The sequence below is a fragment of the Watersipora subatra genome, chromosome 10 (genome assembly GCF_963576615.1).
Source record: "Watersipora subatra chromosome 10, tzWatSuba1.1, whole genome shotgun sequence".
Lineage (NCBI taxonomy): Eukaryota > Metazoa > Bryozoa > Gymnolaemata > Cheilostomatida > Watersiporidae > Watersipora > Watersipora subatra.
In genome coordinates, this window is record NC_088717.1 from 45337199 (window position 1) to 45359156 (window position 21958).

The 21958-nt window shown below is 35.4% G+C and overlaps 1 protein-coding gene across 1 annotated transcript; it reads right to left on the minus strand.

Moving 5' to 3' along the window:
* Positions 1-983: 983 nt before the first annotated feature.
* Positions 984-20061, minus strand: LOC137406229 (uncharacterized). Its single transcript, XM_068092766.1, has 4 exons — positions 19994-20061; positions 10620-10711; positions 2104-2244; positions 984-1361 (listed from the first exon to the last, which is right to left on the minus strand). The coding sequence occupies exons 2-4, from the start codon at positions 10645-10647 to the stop codon at positions 1168-1170; spliced, it is 363 nt and encodes a 120-aa protein (XP_067948867.1). The 5' UTR covers positions 10648-10711; positions 19994-20061; the 3' UTR covers positions 984-1167.
* Positions 20062-21958: the final 1897 nt, after the last annotated feature.

Sequence of the window (21958 nt, forward strand, 5' to 3'; positions counted from 1 at the left end):
TAATTAATACTATAAATCTACAAAAAAACTTTGTTTCAGTTCATCCTTAACAGTCAATGTGGTGAGCCAAATTTCAGACACATAGCAGAAGCTCACTGCCTAGTGCCTACACATTGCTAACGGTCTGATTCAAGTTTACTATTGATTCATGCTGGCCATTAACAACCAGCTAGCTATAATTTAATAATTGGTTGATTAGGAGGCCTTTGCTTACTGAGCCATATAGCCAATAGCAATTATTGTCTAGTGTGGCCATATTTCAACAAGTGGTTAGTTATAACTAAAGTTGCTATACTCAAGGCAAAATTGTTTGCATCAGCAGGTCATTTCTGCTAGGGTGTCAATAATAGATTAGTTAAAAGAGCTTTGCTAAAATCATCAAATGATTCCTTCGCTGCTCGATGTACAACTACATCCTTATTCATATATATTATGATTCCAGCAAACATCAACACTAAGAAGTAAAATTAAGGCCGTTTATAAAACCACATTACACCAATTATAAAGCCATTACCCGACCATACTATAACAAAGACATGTCTAATGATTAGGAATTTTTTTAAACCATCATAGTGATAAGATTAATTAACAAAGTTGTGATGATTGTAAGCTTACACTTGATCAAACCCTCGGCCATAAAGAGAATTTTACAGTATGCAACAATTTTTTAATTTAAAGTTAATTTTATATTTCTAAAAAGGCAACGCTAATTTACTTTTTTATTGTAGGTCCTTATAAAATTTTCCGCAGCTTGTTAAAACCGCATTGGTGACTGAACATTTTATCTTGAAAAAGTGATTTGCATGTTATTGATATTTATGACACTTGCATTTTCTATGCTAAAAAATGGTGGTTTTTTGAATTATGGAATTCAAAATTTTATTAGTGAAATAGCATACTGATTTCATCACTCTGTGGTCATCAACAGTAAAGGCAGCATTAATTTGTGTGTTACTACAAAGAATTAAAAATTAAGCTAGTAATACAATATTTAAACAAATTTATTTTGCAGTCATATACTCAATTATGTGAAAAGCTGTAATATGAAAGAAAGATGCAATCAAGCTAACAGATTATATGCTTATATACGCCTTACAATAATGATGAAACAGTAAAATTGAGAGTGAAACATGTCATAAGTTGTAATATGCAAAGCCATGGTGCTGCTTAGAACAAATTTGCTACGAGTAGCCCAAAAAGAACAAGGGCAAAGCTGGCAGCGAAATTTGGAGAGCTGGATATTAGGGAATCAGTGTTGCAGTAGTCAGATCTGCATCGGCAAATTGTTGCACCATTTCTGGTAGTGCAGCCATTTTTGAAGTTGTACTGGTCTAGCTCATAGGCTCCGCAAGACTTGCTCACTGAAAAACAGTGTAGCGAATATTTAAAAGGAAACAGGATACATATATTCTGTAAATGTAAAAAAATTGATAACAGTAAATGCTTTAAATTATAAGAATATCATTTTATTATTAATATTTAAAGACTATTACTAAGATTATTATTTTTATTCTGAAGTTTTTCTACTGAAGTTGGTTACAATCAAACACTTTGAGCAGCTTTATTTGACAAACTAAACATTCATTTCTATTATAAATTAGTCTTATTTATAGTATTTTTTAGAGATTAGTGATTTCAGTGGTCTGAGCTAAAGAATTATAATAAAAAATTATAAGCACAAAAAAATTATTAAAAATACTTTGATGAATTGGAAACCAGTGTTTCAATTTTGTAGAAAGTGAAATTAAAAGCGATACTCATCTGTGATTCTTAAGTGATTTATATAGCATTGCAATTTGCATATTTAAAAAATTGAACTTCTTTTCTATTTTGAACTTTAAAGTTTACAAGTTAATTATAAAATTGAGTTTATGCTCTACCAAATTGTGACTTATATGTTGAACAGTTATTCCACATGAATGTTTGTGCTATTACGCAACATAAATAAATACAAATGTTGATGATTGGTAAAGTTTTGAAAGCAACTTTCAACGAGTGAAAAATGTCAACAAGCGTAGTTTATTGTTTTTTTATAGTTCCGGCTTTACAAAAATTCTATAGTCTAAACAATATCAGTGATTGTTATGGACTCTGTTATACTACCTCTGTCGTTAGCCTTGTCATAGGTGGCATAGCAAGAGTCTGAACTTGATATGATTGTGCAGTCAATCTTCATATTTTCATCTGTTTCACAGTCTACGCAGTTGTAGCATGACCTTGCGAAGCATCCCGCAACGAGTGCGCCTGTGTGCAAATGCATAATATATGGTATTTATCAAAACAATATTCAGTACAACTAAAGAGTTGCATAAACATAAACTGCTATTGATCGATCTTAGGATATCTCTTATAATAGCCGGGCAAAAAAATCTTAAGGAAGCTTGTCTTCTAGTTTAGCTTTGCTAGAAATTCATATTTCAAACTTGGATATTTTGCAAATAATTGTCAGTTTTGTAACAAGCATTAAAGGTATGTCATGTTGTTGATGATGTCAAATTAAAATAAATGGTTCATGTCTAGCCACATTGTCTGCCATTGCTTAGATGACATTATTCTATTCAGTAGTGAAGCTGTTGGTGGCATTTTAGTTAACCAGAAATAGGCATAAGGCAATGTAAGTACGACTTATGACTTTATACAGGTGGACTGTACCTATGACAAAGTACCTCAAAAACATGCATAGACACTGTGGCTATGATTTGGTTAAGATGACAAATGAGCAGTAGGCACCCAAACTGTCACTAAATATAGTTAGTAGTAGTTAGGCAGGTTTAAATTTTACAATCTAGACCAACATTTTTCTTTAGATGCTATACAACGTTGGTTGCTAAGTAGTTGCAACCCATACTATAGGAATGTTGCTGCATGACATTTTTTTTAACCTTTTGAAGACAAGGCACATTTTTTACATTTGAAAAATTTTTGTGGCACACCACTATCCAAAAAACGTTATAATATGAGACTCTCAACAGTGTATTTAATCACAATATAGTTTCTCAATTCGTTTATACTCAGTCAGTGGGAAACCTGGGCCTGTTCAGCTGAACAAAAAGCCAATATCCAACCACCATCCTTTATTTGAAAGCCATCTTTTTTTTGAAGGATATTTATATTTGAGCTACACTTTGACATTTGTCACATTAATTAGTAACCAAAAGAACCTAACTAGGCTTGTTGTACTAAACGACCAGTCGATTTCGATGGATTTTGAGTTTTGTAGGCCATTAATAATTGCATAGACTATGCATCAAACACTTCTACTGAGCACAGATTATAGTGGTTTGAGATTGGACCTACTACATCAAGGCCTGCTGGGCATTGAACTAAAATGCTCCTATTGCATGAGTTGTGTGTTTAGCTTCCTCAGAGCACTACAAGAACTATGGACTTTGGCAGACCGTCGAGCAGGCATTATTGCTAATTGGCAAGTCGTTCACGTGATATGGACTGAATGACGCTCTAAAAGGCTCGGAGAATAAAGTCGTGGTCACACGATGGTGGAATAAACTTAAGTTTGGATTGGTTTGGAGGTTGTTTTGGTTTGGTTTGACAGTTGGTTTGGTTTGGCTAAGCCACATGTCACACGACATCCAAAGTCACAAGTTTCACTTCCTAGATACCATACGCATGGAGACATGACACTGTTTCATTGGTAGTTGTTATGTATTTGAGCTAAATATTTCTATTGTAACCAAAAAACTCTTGAGGATTACTTATTAATTATAATTGCGCAGCAGATTTATCAAAAGATCGTTCAGCTGCTCAAAACAAATCACTCGTTGCAAAAAATTTTCCAACCTTTTCCATCACCAAAATTATATTTTTTGTTAACACATGAATGTTTTTTTATACTGAGTACATAACAAACAAAAACAGTCTTTATCATAGTACAGTAATTTTACATAAATAAATCAGTCAACGATTCTTAAGCAGGATGAGTATGACATATTACTTCTACATATCTACTTCTAGTCTACACTAAAGAAAACTACACCCATTCTCTTAAATTTATGCTACACAATCACAAGCTACATTGTGCCTGAGTAAAGCCAGGTAAAATTCTTTTACAATACATCATCATATGGCAATAGACGACGTCTTTTAACTATTTTAATTATTCACCAACGAAATCCATATAGTTTTGTGCTCTTATTTCATTCGAAATTAAGAACCAAATATTATAAATGGCGCCATCTTTTTTGATGTAGTCCAGGTGAGCCTTGTCATAAATTGCTTCATGTTGTTTAAATAACAAAATAAAACGATTGTCCCATTTCTTTTTTAACTTTGCTTACACATGTAAGCGAAAATGTGACGCATGCTCCCTAGAATTTTAACCAGCCAATAAGAGCATTAGTTCGGCCACAAAATTTTGAGCAAAACCAAAATGATTCGTTTTGGTCAGAATTGTATTTGGCCTAACAGTTTACAAATGACACCGACGTCGTTTTCCGTCATTTAGTTTGTTTCGGCTCGCCCGTGATCCCCCTTAACAAGATCCATCAAAATGTGAACCATTTTGGCAATAGTAATTTACGGTCGGGGAGAGCACGATCTATTCATATTTGTTTATGACAGTCGCTGCAAGGCTAGTTGTTGAATCCCGCGTGCAAAGAGGTTTCTTCATGAAAATTTCAAAAGACAAATGTAACAGAGTATTTCCTGATGCAAGCGCAAATGGGTTTGTGATAGTGTCGACGATGGCTTAAGTATTGTGGCATCAACGCTAAAATACTGCGATATAGTGTGAACTAGCCTTAATGCGTTTATTACCAATAAAAATGACATTCAACTAATCCGCACTGATTCTAGAGTGATTTTAGAACTATTCGACGGCTCTGACAAGCAGGGTTGCAATAGCGATGTATCATATGACTTCAACAATAAACATCTTGTAACATACCCGTAATCACCATGTTATTTTGTATTATATATGTCTTGTATTATATTTTTTGTCTTATAATTTTATGTTGGTTAATATTTTATCGTTCTTGTTTGTTATTAGTTAAATTATATTGTAATATCCTGTTGAATATTATGTTATTGTTAGTTATGTGCTAAATGAAGTTTTGTTTACCAAAATCTTGAGCAGCCAGTTGAAAAATTGATTGCCACCCTTTTATTGAAAGTCTAATTAAACGTCAACATAAAATAAGGGTTGAAAAACAGAACACCATGGAATTCAAATCAAGGTTTTACAATAAATTACTTTCCGGTTCTTTACAGCATGGACACCGAACAATGACATAATATTTACAGAAAATGTTTAATAAACGTTTTATAAAACTTTACATTAAAAAGTGACATTGGTTAATTTCTCATGGCATACCTGACGATCTCTAACGGCACACTAGTGTGTCACGACACAATGGTCGAAAATTAATGCTGTTGCAGTAGGAATCGAAAAAAGTACTACTTTGTTGTAATTTGTGGTCACCCAATGCAAAAAAAATTTACACTTAAGCTGTTGTAAAAGTTTTCTAGTGTAACCTGAATACTGCCAATTATTAATCTTTGTTGTTAATTTTGTAACCTGAATACTCAAAACTTATTAGTTTTTGTTGGCTCTTCTACGATACTAGCCTGTCATAAAATATAGTACCAAATTGAATAATAAACTGTACTAAAACATCATTAATCATATTCTGTAGATTATAATGCTCTAGTGTTTCTTTAAGCTAGTTATTCAAGTTTACATTTTCAAAGCAAGCAAACACGCTGGTTTCACAGTTGTTGCAAGTATAAAATGAAAAGTATGATTTTTACAGGTTTGGAAAAAAAAACCAAGCTAAATGTTGAGAAATTTGTTTAACTCTTTTGCTGAAATGAACTGCATAGAATGGCTCATCAAAGCTTCTGTTTGTGGCCAACAGCTGCTTGGCTTTAATATGTTCCTTACAAATCATTTCTGATTAGTGAGTAGGTAATTAGTTACCCTATATTATCTGTAAATAAACAAATGTTAACTAATATTTGGGTGCATTAAGTCAATAGAAAATATTGTAATGGAAAACACATGTTTTCTTTACTCTCCACAAGTAGTACACATGTATATAAATATATATAAATGTCATGCCATAAACCTTGAACATACATGCAGAAATTACGATTCTGCTAAAACGATGGCATCTCATTTTTTATGGGTTTCTTCTTTTATTAGGCTGAGCCTAAATTTCTATTTATTAATGCTCAACCTTCTGTCTGCGCTACTTGGTTGTCCAATTGTTCTCATCAGTAATCAAGCCTTCTCCGCTGGCAGCAAAGGTTATAGTCGGATAACCACGGTAATTAGGAAGTCAGTCTCTATGGCCCTAGTTCCGGCACTCTGCTGTTACAATATGTTTGCAACCCACCCTGAGAGTAGTTTTGCTTTACAACCCACCATGAGGTTAGTTTCGCTTTGCAAAAACCCAATTTGTATTGCAATGTGTTTTTAGCAATGACCAGTCCTATAATATGAATTACCGTTACAAATCTTCACTAATTTTAGATCAATGGACTAAAATTGACCTGAAATTAGAAAGACTGTAGATCAATTTTAGTTCATTTTATATTAACCCTTTGAACCCTGGTGGACAGTATTCTGGCATTGCTGAGAAACAGTCAGAAACCCTAATGTCCGGCATACCTGTACCCACATGACTGTTTGCAATTGCTGTTTGCTAAGCAGCAGCGCTAACCAATTCAAGTTAGTTTGTGTACAGGGTGTTAGGCCAGAACCTTTTCAAAAAGTTCAATTATGTTTTTTGACCACTAAAACCTCGAAACATAGTGGCATTTAATGTAAATTCAGCAAGTCTCTGGTGATTGCTAATTATATTTCATAGTTAACTTTATCGTTTAAATTATTATAGTTTAAGTTTCATTTATATCACCGGTAAAAATGTTGAGTAGTAGGCTACTACTGTAAATATCTTAGGTCATCTTCTATAGCGTAGATAGATTTACTTAAAGGTGATGGAACAGTTTAAGCAGTGATCTCTAACGAGACGAAAGGTGTACATTAACAAAAAGAGGGGCATACTAGTTTCAATTTGTTACAATGCTTCAGGTTGGGTGCATTAAAAATTATTATGGTTTACCACGTTTTTGGGCATTGCATATCTGGGCTGCAAAAAGAAAGATGGCATAGATTTTAGTTTGTCAGGTCCTGTTGGAGGCTCATTTGTAAGAATAATTTTATGAAGTAAACTATTACCTGGTAAAATAAGTGATTTTCTTGGAGGGTCAATCATTTATTACAAACATTTCTCTTTTGTCTAATAGTGCAACCTGAACTGCTGCAATGCTAGTAAACCAGACTTTAGACAAAAAGCTTAAAAGATATTTTTTATGATAAAATAACAGATAGCCCTGATCAGAGTTTGTCATAAAATCACTTGAGGATTGATCTACTAGCCAAATATATTAACCAATTGAAACGATTCAGTTAGTCCACTAGACACAGGCCTGTGCGTTAGCTTGAAACAGCTCATAGATTTTTAAATTGCTGGGAATTAAGGCTTGAAAGTGTGACTTTTATTCCGGAGCTAAATTTGACCCAACTAATGTGTGCTGTGATTTTGTATAGAGCTACCAAATAAAAACTGTGATGTTCACTTGTGATCATTTCCAGCAGCCAATAAGGGTCAACAAAGCATTGGTTGAAATGTCATCACAGAAGTTCAATATGCCTGCAGCCTGATAGCAATGCCATAAGAATTGCTAAGTAGTTCACATTAAAAACTTGCCCTAGCTACTAATTGCTTACAAAGCTTATGAAAACCTCAAGTATTTTGCTGTCAAACTAATAGTTGGCCCATTATGCTAGTGGCCAGCTCAAAATATTTACCTGGTTTGGTGTCAATCCCACAATATTACAAACAGCAATTAGGTAGTTTGCCATTTTTAGGAACCAAATTAGGTGATAGATAAAGACACAAAGAACTTAATACTAGACAGATTTTGGTCTCAAATGATTCTGTACTAATTGCACATGTGATTAGTCACACTTACAGAATTTACCTCGGCTATGTAAATAATCTGACTGAACTTAGGCTAAGGTGTCAAAAAGGTATACACTAATGTATAGTGTTTTCTCGGTATGCCTTTACTGAGAGGGAAGGAGGAATAAGAAAGATTGACTGTAAACGCTGGGTGATATATATACACTATGTTTCCATGACTCTAGTGATGGCTTTTGGGGCTGCGCCAAAGTTGGCTTACTTTGCAATTGAATGTTTCAATGGACACAACGGCGATGATTATTTATCACGAGCTGCGTATTTATTGCTAGCGCTAGACCCAATACATCAAGTATTACCCTAATTAATAACTATATATTGCTTCGACGTCTTGTCACCCGGAGCTAACTTAGCAGCATCTTTCAGAAGCATTGGCACATTTAGAGTGTTCAATTTGAAACAAAAATGACCAAAGCGGGGGTGGGGGGGTGGGGTTATGTTTAGACTGGATAGCCTGGCCTGGGTGATAGTTTAATGGACATCATTCACAAGTGCCGTTTTCATTATTCACCAGCAGGATAGATTCTATTAAGATTTTGAAATTGCAAAACTCAGTTTACGGATTTATGTCGTTTCCATGATGCAATCAACTTGCGGATTGGTTCAAAGTTACTCAACACGCATTTCATGGAAACATGTTGAAATAGGACCAGTTACTTTAGTAACACTAGATGAGTTGTTAGCTGGCTGATGGCCTTGAGTGCAAAAAGCTACAGTCTAATGGTCTTTACATTATACGGCAGACATGTTGACAAATTGATGATATTTTCAGCTGTAATCTTGATTGAATTGTCAAACAAGTGAAAGCGAAAATATATGAACAAAACCTGACATGCCCAGCCTTATTACTGTTAAATCAAACTAATGGTAATCAACCACTTGGTGACCGTTTACAGTCAAAACTGCAGAAAACAATTTGCGTAATATCCGATACTCCTTTGGCAAGCTGTTTGCTGAAATTTATAATTACTACATTGGCAAAAAAGTATTTTAGTTGGGCATCCGTGCATACTTTGTAATATTGATATATTTTGCATAAGTTTTATTTATAGAAAATCCTGGCTTATAACACATCAAAAGTGGTATTACCACCTGTACTAACAGGCAGAGATTTTAAGTAGTTTTTACATTTGAATGATTATATTTTTAGTGTATCCGCAAATTATTTTGAATGCTGATCATTAGCTGAATCAGAGATGATTTTAATAATCTCAAGAGGTCTTCCTGTAACAGACACATGTTTTGTTTACTGACCTAAAATAACACTCACTCAAAAAAGATCAAAAAGCTTTTTCCAATTTTTTAATGAATTTTTAACATTGGCAATGTCTATACATAATTAAGTGAATGAGCACCATCATTTCAATACTGTCAACTATGTAAATATTTGTGTATATGTGTGGATAAGGAAAGGAAAATAAGGATTACCTTTTTCTCATAACCTCTATTTACTAATACTATGTTTCTTGTCATTATGTAATTATCTTTGACTAACTAAATTAAAATTACGCTCTATTGTATTAGCACTTGAGAACCTAGTTATAGTTGTTATTATACAGACCTCAGTTTATTTTGTGTGAGCTTAAAATTATCATTGTGGCTTTCAGACTGAGTCATCTTAGGATCATTGAAAATTTCAGGACTTTATTACAAATCTTTTGGTCGAGAGTTTTATTGACTGCGCAAAAGCCTCATGGGGGAATACATTAGATCAAGTCATGAAACGCTTCATTGAAGTCTGCAACACGGTTTTTACTTTTACTGAAAGATTTATCTAGCCTTATGTCATTTTTGTGCCACTTTCAACATTACGAGTAAGATTAGCCCAGTTTAATTTGTTAGCTTTGTCAAACTTCTATATCATTCACCAGTGTCACATGCTACGAATTTTTGATCTTCGAAGTTGTGGTTTTGATCAAAAGGTATGAAGGAGGACACATTTACATGCTACGCAGTAGCAGCCTCAAAGCACGCAGGAGCGGTCTCAAAGCACGCAGGAGCGGTCTCAAAGCACGCAGGAGCGGTCTCAAAGCACGCAATTATTTGTAGCTGACGAGTTTACGTGCTACGAAGAAATTATTGCACAACTCGGGTTTTCTATATTAGCCTGTTGCACTCTGACACCATCTATCGCGGCTGACACTCCTAAAATGCATTTAAAGTCAAATGTCAATTTCAAAGCGTGTAAGAACTTTTTATTTCAAATTCGGAGTTAATATTTTTTTATTTTAGAGATAATATTTAAAAAAAAGTGTATTGAAAGCAGAGCTGTGTAGGGGGGCTATAAGGACGTCACTAATGAAGAAGATAAAAGTATGAAAATCCAACCTTCGATCGCAAAGATTTGTGCAATAATACAAATATTGATGTTTACATCATACAAACCACTCTGTTGTTGATATGATGTTTTCAAAAACACCCCCTTGAAATGGAAGGTTTGAATTGCTTCAAAGATTTGAAGATTTAATATTTTAAACCGTTTACATGCTGCGAAGATGAAAAATACACCAAAACTTTGTAGCATGTAACAAGTGATTCTGTCCAAAAATATGAGTAAGAGTATGCCATCAAGCTACGAACAACAGTTAGCCTTTTGACAAGTCAAAAACCACTTACCAATTATAAGGAGAACTCGAGAATCCATTTTTTGGTGAGATAGACGAGGTAAAGCTTTTTGGCAAACGAGTTAGAGCTTTGATACTGCTTCTCTGCAAAAAAATTAAAATGCTTTGTTAACGCTGCAGTGTTATTCAAACAGGTGAATTATATAAACAATTATCAAGAAGCTGTCTCAGACTAGCAAACTTGCCGTCTAGTTTTCGTATAATTAGATTGAGCTGTAACAAGTGACTTTGACACATCTGGAACCTAAAACTCAAGTGAGTCAAGTGAGTCCCACAAGTATACTTGAAGTGCTTAGAAAAAACTTTTTGATGTCATCAAGTCGTTTGCACATGCGCTCGTTCACAAAAAGCCACAATATTTGTAGAAAACGATCATTTTTCTTTTATTTAATAGTACTTTTGGGTGTTGTTTTGATACTATAATAAAAAAATTGCGAACAAAAGCATCATTTTTAAAAATTCCTTGCAAAAGCTTTGTGTTTTTAAGATAAAATTGTCTATAAATGTCACAAGAAACGAAGGATATAGTTGCAAGCTCTGTAAAACTACTCACTGTGTTTCCATCATGCGCATAATTCACAAATTTGAGCCAATTCGCAAGCTATCCGCGTCATAGAAACAGGATGAATCCGCAAGCTAAGCGAGTTTTGCGATCCGCAAAACTTTATCGAAACCATCGCGCTTGCGAATCATGGAAACGGCCCTTACGAATAATGCGCATTACAATATTGATGGCTAGTACATTATAAACAACTTCAGTCATTTTTATTTTGTTTTGAGCAGTCTCCAATGCCCAATGTTCCCAACGATTGCTGCTAGATTGCTGCTAAGCTTAGCGTGACAAGACTGCTGTTTATAGCGTTATTAGTTAGGCTAATACTTGACCTATCAGGTCAAGCAGTGGGTTAAATGCCATCCCCTCAGGTGTTCATGGAAACACTTAATGCCCAACTTGCGCACAACCCCAAATTCGCATGATGCGAATGATGAGAGTCATTGAAACATACACACTGAGCTTAAACCAAAGCAATTGGGTTGCCGACTAATCCAATTTTTTTCTCCAAAAATATTCTTAGATTGATGTGTTTATATGGAGGAGAGGCCTGATTAGTTGGGATTAAAAATGGTTTGATAGTAAAATGACAATTACTTTTAGTATATCTGTAGATGGCGCAAGTGTGTTCACATAGAACCAACTCTTATAGCTTCATTTCAACTATTTGAACTTTTTAAAAATATTATTATAGGTTCGCTTGAGATGAAAACTTCTAAATATTAGTTACAACTTGATTGAAGCTAATGAAGTAGGCTAGATTTGAACTAAAATGTGACCCATGCATACACAAGGCCAAATACAGATAGGTTGCAACGAGTGCCCTCTTTGCCTTTCAAAAGAAAATGATAGAAGTTAGAAATTCAGCCCAACGACAAATGGGTGAAATGGGCGAAAGCTGTCACTTTTACCTGGTAGTGTGTCATATAGTATATAGTGATATTTCTTTAACTAAGTGTAAAAGTAAATTAAAGAAAGATGTGGTTAATTTGTTACAAACTTCCAAACTCAGGCTATTTAAAGATTGCAATGAAAGGTGAAGTACTCATGTAAATATGATTGATAAAATTATTGACATTTGAAACTCTAAAGATTATATAACAAACTAGACCCTTTAAAAATATGATGAAGTGGCAAAATATGCGTCAAAAACAGATGTAACAAAATACCAGATTTTGAACCAGTGAGTAAAATATAAGAAGTGGCCCAACTCCAAAACTAAAATATAAGCAATATATATATATACATGTACATATATATAAATGTATATATATATACATTTATGTATATATAATAGATATGTGGTCAGGCCTACTGCTAACAGCACTCTTCGCTCTAAAAGTGAGAAGTGTTATAACAAACTAAAGTGTTTGAATAGGTTAATGTTACTTATCTTTCTTTCAGATTGATGTTTTACTCTGGGGTCACGACAGGCTTGTAATGTGCTGGCGCACTCTTCAGGTGATGTGTGACAGGTGACAGTGTAACACAAGTCACCTGAAGAGTGCACCAGCATGAAACAGACCTGTCGTGACCTCAGAGTAAAACATCAATCTGGAAGAAAGATAAGTAATATTAACATATTCCAACACTGTAGTTAGTTATATATATACATATATATACATTATATATATATGTGTGTATATATATATATATATATATATATATATATATATATATATATATATATGTATAGTTCTATATATGTTAGTTCTATATATATATATATATATATATATATATATATATATATATATATATATATATAACCAAATCATGGCAATAAATACCTACGCACTGCCAGTAATAAGATATCCAGCAGGCATAATAAAGTGGACTGAGGAAGCCATCAAAGAAACAGATATAGCAACTCGTAAACTGCTGACCATGCATGGAGCACTCCACCCAAAATCTGATACTATTAGATTGTATCTTGATAGGAAAGATGGCGGTAGGGGACTCAAAAGTGTACAGCAGACAGTGAAAGAGGAGGAGCAAAGCATCAAAGCATATGCAGCCTCCATGGCCATCTCAGATAATTTGCTAGCTGAATTTCAATCGGCTGCTCTCACAACGGACCTACGCCCTGATGATGAGGAAACTGACTGGCATACGAAACCTCTTCATGGTGCTTACCACCAACAAATATCTAAGGTTGGCGATCTTCACCAGACATATATGTGGCTGAACAAAGGAAACCTAACGGCCAATACAGAGTCGCTAATCATGGCAGCCCAGGAGCAACTGCTCCCAACAAGGCAACTCCAAACGAAAATCTATCACACTAGAGACGATCCTAGATGCAGACTGTGCAAAGATGCACCTGAGACCATCCAACACATCATCAGTGGATGCAGACAGCTAGCAGGGAACGCATACACTGAGCGGCATAATCATGTCGCAGGTATTGTGTATAGAAGTCTATGTGATGAGTATGGCCTTAATAAACCACAACACTGGTGGGAAGCTCCTGGTAAGGTCAATGAAAATGACCGCGCTAAGATCCTCTGGGACTTCTACATCCAAACTGACAAGCATGTCCTAGCAAACCAACCAGATATAGTGGTGGTAGACAAGGAGAACAAGAGGGCTACTATAATAGATATAGCAGTACCCAATGACTACAATATAGCCAGCAAAGAAAAAGAAAAGGTAGAAAAATATCTCCCTCTTGGAGAAGAAATTGAAAAATGCTGGAATGTAAGAACAACCGTAATCCCAGTAGTCATTGGGGCACTGGGCGCAATAACACCGGCGCATAAAATGTGGCTTGCCCAAATACCAACAACAATCAACTCAGGTGAGTTGCAGAAAAGTGCGCTATTGGGAACAGCTAAGATCTTGAGACGAGTGCTCAAACTCCCAGGTCTCTGGTAGGAGACCCGAGTTAGAGCAGAATTTACCACCCATACGGGGTATCCGGGGTGAGGAAACAATTTTTATATATATATATATATATATATAAATATATGTATATATATGTATGTATGTAGCTGAGGCTACAAAATAAGATCAAGGACTTGCGCAAAAAAGTTAGTAGGCTCAGTGAGAGACCTAACCACAGTTTGGAGCATCCAAAAAGGGAAGCCACAAAAGACGGTCTAAAATCTGCCAAACGGCAGCTAGTAGCACTCTTGGCACGGTTGAAGCGGTACACCAAAGGGCGGGATAACAAGAGAATGAACAAACTGTTCATCAATAATCCATCTAGAGTGTATTCCCAGTTCAAAGGTGAACTGCGGAGACCAGTGTCAGATCCTCTCCACTTCAGAACCTCAAAGTTTTGGAAGGACATTTGGGAGAGAGAGACTACTCATAACACCACTGCAAATTGACTTAAGAGGCTTAAAGAGAGCCACCAACATACCGTGGCTCATCAAGGACTCACCATCAGCAAAGTGGACATCAAGTGCAGAGTGCAGCGTATGAACAACTGGGCAGCACCTGGTCATGTCATGATTCAAGCCATCTGGTTGAAAAATTTGACATCACTTTGCACTAGAATGGCTAAGCAGATGAAATGCCTAATGGAAGAAGGCGACTATCCGGAATGGATGACCAAAGGACGAACTGTACTTCTGATAAAAGATCCAAAGCAGGGGCCGATTTCCAAGAACTATAGACCAATAACGTGTTTGCCCACCACCTGGAAACTGCCCTCAGAAATAGTTGCAGACAAACTGGAAGAGCAAATGAGTCACTATATGATTAGTGCTCAGAAAGGAATTCGGCGCGACACCCGAGGAGTCAAACATCAGTTACTGGTAGATCGGACTGTCTGTCAATACAACAAGAGAAAGCATATCAATTTTGCCATGGCTTGGATTGGCTACAAAAAGGCCCATGACTCAATTCCCCATTGTTCGATACTTGAGTGCCTCAGTATGTACAATGTTCACCCTGCTCTTGTGGCATTCATAAATATGTTAATGACCAAATGGAAGACGGAACTGGAGACTAATGGCAAAAAGCTAGCGAGTGTAAAAATTAGGCGAGGCATTTATCTAGGTGACTCCTTATCATCGCTGCTCGTCTGCATATGCCTAAACCCTCTAAGCAATATGCTGGAAAAGACTCAATATGGGTTCTAGTTTAAGAGTGGCACAAAAATAAACCACCTTTTCTACATGGACGACATTAAGCTATACGCTAACACAGAAAGGAACAATGATTCGCTAATACACCTCCCTCAGGTATACAGCAAGGACATCGGAATGACCTTCGGTATTGAGAAAATTGGATGGCTAATTTTTAAGAAAGACCATTCTATGCTCACAGATGGCCTAAGAATGCCAAATGGTACTATCAAATATATAGAACAAGGGTACAAGTACTTGGGGATTATGCAAAGCAACATCAACCACGAAGCGAGATATGTCATAAAGCCATTACCGAATACAAGAAACATCTTCAGCAGGTCCTGCAGAGCCAGCTCAATGCTGGGAATCAAGTCATGGCAATAAATACCTATGCACTGTCAGTAATAAGATATCCAGCAGGCATAATAAAGTGGACTGAGGAAGCCATCAAGGAAACAGATATAGCAACCCGTAAACTGCTGACCATGCATGGAGCACTCCACCAAAAAATCTGATACTACTAGATTGTATCTTGATAGGAAAAATGGCGGTAGGGGACTCAAAAGTGTACAGCAGACAGTGAAAAAGGAAAAACAAAACATCAAAGCCTATGATGCCTCCATGGCCACTTCAGATAAGTTGCTAGCTCAATTTCAATCGGCTGCTCTGACAATAGAGCTTTGCCCTGATGATGAAGAATTTGACTGGCACACAAAACGTCTTCATGGTGCTTACTACCGAAAAATATCTAAGGTTGGCGATCTTCACCAGACATATATGTGGCTGAACAAAAAACACTTAACGACCATTACAGAGTCGCTACTCATGGCAGCACAAGAGCAAGTGCGCCCAACAAGGCAACTCCAAACAAAGATCCATCACACTAGAGACGATCTTAGATGCGGACTGTGCAAAGGTGCACCTGAGACCATCCAACACATCATCAGTGACTGCAATCAGCTAGCAAGAAACGAATACACTGAGGCATAATCATGTCGCAGGTGTTGTGTATAGAAGTCTATGTGATGAGTATGGCCTTAAAAAACCACAACACTGGTGGGAAGCTACTGGTATGGTCAATGAAAATGACCGCGCTAAGATCCTCTGGGACTTCTACATCCAGACTGACAAGCATGTCCTAGCAAACCAACCAGATATAGTAGTAATGGACAAGAAAAACCAGAGGGCTTCTATAATAGATATAGCAGTATCCAATGACTACAATATTGCTAGAAAAGAAAAAGAAAATGTAGAGAAATATCTCTCTCTTGGAGAAGAGATTGAAAAGTGCTGGGATGTAAGAACAACTGTAATTCCAGTAGTCATTGAGGCACTAAGCGCAATAATATGGCACATAAAATGTGGCTTGTCCAGATACCGACACCAATCAACTCAGGTGAGTTGCAGAAAAGTGCGTTATTGGGAACAGCTAAGATCTTGAGGCGAGTGCTCAAACTCCCAGGTCTGTGGTAGGAGACCCGAGTTAGAGCAAAAATTACCACCCATATGGGTTAACCGAGGTGAGGAAACAGTTTTATATATATATACATGTACATATATATATATATATATATATATATATATATATATATATATATATATATATATATATAGTCTGTGAGGCAACCTAGTTGTTTCATGGCAGGAAATCAACTCTCATTGGTAATGGGATTTGTGTCCCTTGCCTAAGCTCTGAGCTGCACTGATGAGGCTTCAATAGCCGAAACAGTACTGTCTGTAGCATGAGTATATATATATATATATATATATATATATATATATATATATATATATATATATATAACCTAGGCTATATATATATTACAATTGCAGTATATATTGCAATTATAATATATATTATGCAATATATATACAATATATATATCACATCTGCAGTATATATTTCAGTTACTATATCCATTGCAATTACAATATATATTATACAATATATATGCAGTATATATATTGCATCTGCAGTATATATTTCAGTTATAATATATATTGCAATACATATACATATACATATATAGGCCTATATACATATATTGCAATTGCAGGATATATTGCAATTACAATATGTATTGCAATTGTGCATATAAACATATGCACATTATACAGATGCACAATATATATATTGTGCATAAATGCGCAATTGTGCATTCATGAGCGATTTTAGAAACCAATTTTACCTCAAAACCATTCTCAAAAAGACTGATCATTGGATATTATATTTTGTTCCCTACAAATGATCCAACTTCAGGTGAAGGCCTTTAATTTCAGTTTTATTCAAAAGGTGTTCTGTGTCTTAATTGCATCAATTAGTTGGCTGGCCAACTTTTGAGATCAGCTTCGCTAATTAAAAATCAGTAATCCCCACATAAATCTGGCAGGTTATAAATAGTTTTTTGTGATGCGTAGTGCAGTGCATAACTGCTGCAATATTGAATGATTATAAATAATTAACCTTTTTTGCAAAGCATTCAAGCATCATGAATCATGCAGCTTCAGTAGGTTTTTCACAAATCGCTTCTGATTAGTGAGTAGCAACTTACTTAGTCTACCATATACACGTATGTACTTGAAGGAAAGGAAACAATTATCTACACACCTTGAGCATATAGAAAAAATGTTTACAACCTATTCTGAGCATAGTTTCACTTTGCGAACTCTTATTTGAATTTATTTAACAAAAAATCATATTGTTACTGCGTTTTCTTCTTAGTAGTGATGACCAGTTTGGTCAGATGCATTACAGCTACAAATTTTCACTAATTTTAAATCAAACTTTTAGAGTTTTTTATTAAATAATACTGCTATGGAAAGTAATTCCTTTTTATCTTTATCAGCAATAATACTACTGTAAGCCAAATTCTTGTAAATCTTCCAACACAAACATGGTTTTTAAAAAATTGGTCAAAAAGTAGCCGAGCTGCATGAGCAACAAAATTGTGGAATTTCACCAGCTGATGTATAATATTATATCTTAATAAGTTGGTATCGAAGCATATTTTATAGATGGTGCTGTTAGAAATTAGAATGGTAGCCAACAGATCAAGAACATTATACTTCTTCATCATTGGATTCCAAAGTTCTTTTGTCTAATCATAACACCAAAGCAACATATGAAGCAGTATTTGTACCACCATTTTATTCAACTTCTAAAATCATATTCCATTAACCTAAGAATATAACAAAAATTTTAGAGGATGAATGTACCACATGCTAACCAAAATTAATGTTATATAGCGCATTCATGATATTGCGATTGTAATTTTAAACAGGATAAAATATGATAAACTACGACTGCCCATAATGATTTGCATAAACCAAGAAATTTCAGCTATTGAACAAGCAACTGACTAAGCAACCGCAAACACTTTCATCAAAAAGCTTTCATCTTCACATTCATACCTTTCGGTGAATAAAACCTCTAAAAGCTTATATGAATTGACTGTGCTAAGTTGACAAAGCTCACAAACTAAAGACGAAGTTTCGCAAACAATGTGTTATGAGCAGCCCATGTATTTTGCAATATCATCTCATTAAAATTCAAGTAGTCGTCACGGGATCACTTCTTACATGGCTTTGTCCAACAATTATAAACTATAGCCCAGTTGACACGCATGACCAACTGTGCCGACCTTGCGGACCATGTTGTTTAGACAGAACGATACGGTGCCATTGTGACCTAGTTTTATCAAAACACTAATTTATCAATTCATCATAAAGGCCTGACAAATTCTTTTCTTATTTTATGGCTGTTGATAGAGTAAATGCACCACAACGGGTGACAAGTTGGGTAAGCTGTTGACTCAAATTTTACTGCTATTCCAATATGAAAACAATGATTACAAAATTAGTTTACCAACCGCATTTGAGTGCCATCAGTCTCCTCTGGCATTAACCCAGTTAGCTGAGAGTGGCAGGGAACATATCAGGAGAGTATTTATCAAAATTTGCATAGAATCATCAAATAATGTAGTTGATTTACATGTCAGCCATGAATTATCCAGAAAATAACCACTTTTTCCAGTATTGTAATTTTTGGTAATTAATCATTGTTTTGTCGCAAGCAATCTTGTTTTGTAAAGCTAACAGCTAAACAGTGAGCAACATTGAGCAACTTGAAATGCATAAATCTATTTTTCAATTTGAAGTACAGTAGCTAGCTAGTGGATGTTAAATAACACCAGCTTGCGCTGACTCTTTACTGGTCTGTCTCACCACAAACTTAGCAAATGACTTAAAGCCAACTAAACTGAATGTTACTTGGCTCATTGGTACTACACGCATTGTAAACAACCACAGGGTTGAGAACAAACTTTTTCTCACCACTGCCTCTATTTGTGAGGCAAGTAGTAATCTTGGCTGAAGTCATTCAGCTGATCACAAGCAACGTTTACCTAATACATCGTTTACAAAAGACAATGCTACTAATATTCAAGGCAAGTGGCTAACGCTGCTGACAAAAAGTTCCAAAAAGTTCCAAAATTGTGCAGCATGTTGAATAAGTTTTCCAAGAAAATGTTCAATTGCAAGACATAATAGTATTACAAACTTACATTTGCCAAGCATTGAGCTTAATGTATGATTTATTTGATAAGATTAGCTACTAACCCTATAACTTTATATGCACACATTTTTCACAAACATTAAACGCTGGTGTTTTCCCAATTGTAAAACTACTACCCATCGTAGCATAAATTTCGAACCCAGCAAGTAACTCGTACTCACCTGCCTGGAAGGAGCAAACTTACGGCAGTCTAGTCCACTAATGATTTACAAAAGCCCACAATTGGATTTCATTCTAGAATCTGATTGGCTGTTCGAGGCAATGCGTCAATTGATTCCAAAGCAGTTGACCAATGGTAAACCTAGTCACCATTGAATAGCGCACAGCTTGCCTTCTGAGGTATTCAAAGAATAGGGCATAGTACACGTCATAAGCTGATTATGACAAATTGATTGCGCAGGTACTAACCAAACGTAATTTTAACAACCGATTTTTCATCAGAGCCACAACAGCATAGAGATTAACAAAAGTAGCAATTTGGAGTTATGCGCAGTTTTTTAGTTACTTTTGATGGTGATATATATAGATTTGCTTGGCTTACTTGCCGAAACAAGCTTCAAACACTATCAATATGCAGATGGATGATAAATGATGTTTAATAAAGGTGTTGACAGAAGTTAATGGAATAATTTTGCACCAGCTGTCATTAAACCTGGGTTAATACGTTAATAACGCTGAATTAATACGTAAAGGAAGGCATTCACAGCTTTTATATAGTATAATGACATAATTCAAAAAGCTTTTGACTGTGAGAATCTGTAGACGCAACTAAAACTTTAAAATCTTCCAAATAACCGAATTTAGTTCAACTTAGCCTGATTTATCATGGTTTACATGAACTTAAAAGTTTTATTAATATAGTTTATCATTTTTGAAAGCAAAATGTGAATTTTTATGGTTTTTGCTGTAGAAGTTTATAATGCACTAGCCTACATACATTCACACAAACCACTAAAAATGCAGCAACAGACTGTTAATATTATGTTTACAGTGACTGTATTTACTGTGACTTATGTATTCGCATCATCAAACTTTCGAATTTTCGCGAAGTCATCCTCTCACGAAAGTTTCATGAGCAAAACTAAACTATCATAACGAACGAGCGAAATGTGAAATTAAATAACTTTGTTCATTGATATCCACAATAAAATTGTCATATAAAGGGACCTAGACGTCATTGATAATCCAAAAAGCAAATGGCAGCAAACGATCAAATTGAATTATGGATCTTGCCCACACATTTCTACCTGCAGTTTACAAATACAAACTAGTCCGAAATCGAAAATCTTTTCTTACTAGCAAACTGGACCTGAGGAATCTAATCTGTTTGTTCTACTGCATTTATTTTCACATCAATATATTTTTGCACTCACCAGAGTCACGAAATTAAGTTGCAGCGAAATTTTACTCTGTGGGCTACTCACGAAACTAAATACTAACGAAATAAAAGTGTCCTAGGGTAGTTTATTGAGACTCTTTGCAATCCCAATGCCTTCTAACCACACAACCTTCAATAGCAAACTTGCTACTAAAGAAAACATTCAAGGCTATTCAAGAGGCCATTGTAAATCCGCTATACACAACAAAGGCATTGCATAAAAGTAGTTACTGTTCAAGTCATTGACTGGGTAGGGATGTGTGACTAACTACGAGCTGGGTAGAGTGGCTTGGCCATGTGTTTGCATACAGCCAGTAGCAACTTTCAGCTGTTTTTGTAGGCTATATACAAAGCTTCTCTGCTTAGAGAGTAGCTAATTACAGTGCACCCCATTGTGAGACATTGATTCATTTCAGTGTTGGCATCACAATAATGTTGTATAGATGGTTTTAGAAACCCACTGTAATTATCTAATGCGCACACTTGCCCCTCCTCTCTCCAGACTAAAAAACATTATTATTGTACTTACATAGTGTGCGTATTAAACATTAGTAACAAAATAGTATGCTAGCTTTAGCGACTATAGTTACCTACAGTAACCATAGTGTTTTTTGTGTGGTTGTGATCTGCCTAAAAATGCAACATTTCAATGTTTTATTCACAGTAAGTACCATTGAGAGTTCCTACTTTTTCACCTGAAACTACCCTCCTTCCACATCTAGCTATGAATGTAAAGGAATACACAGTC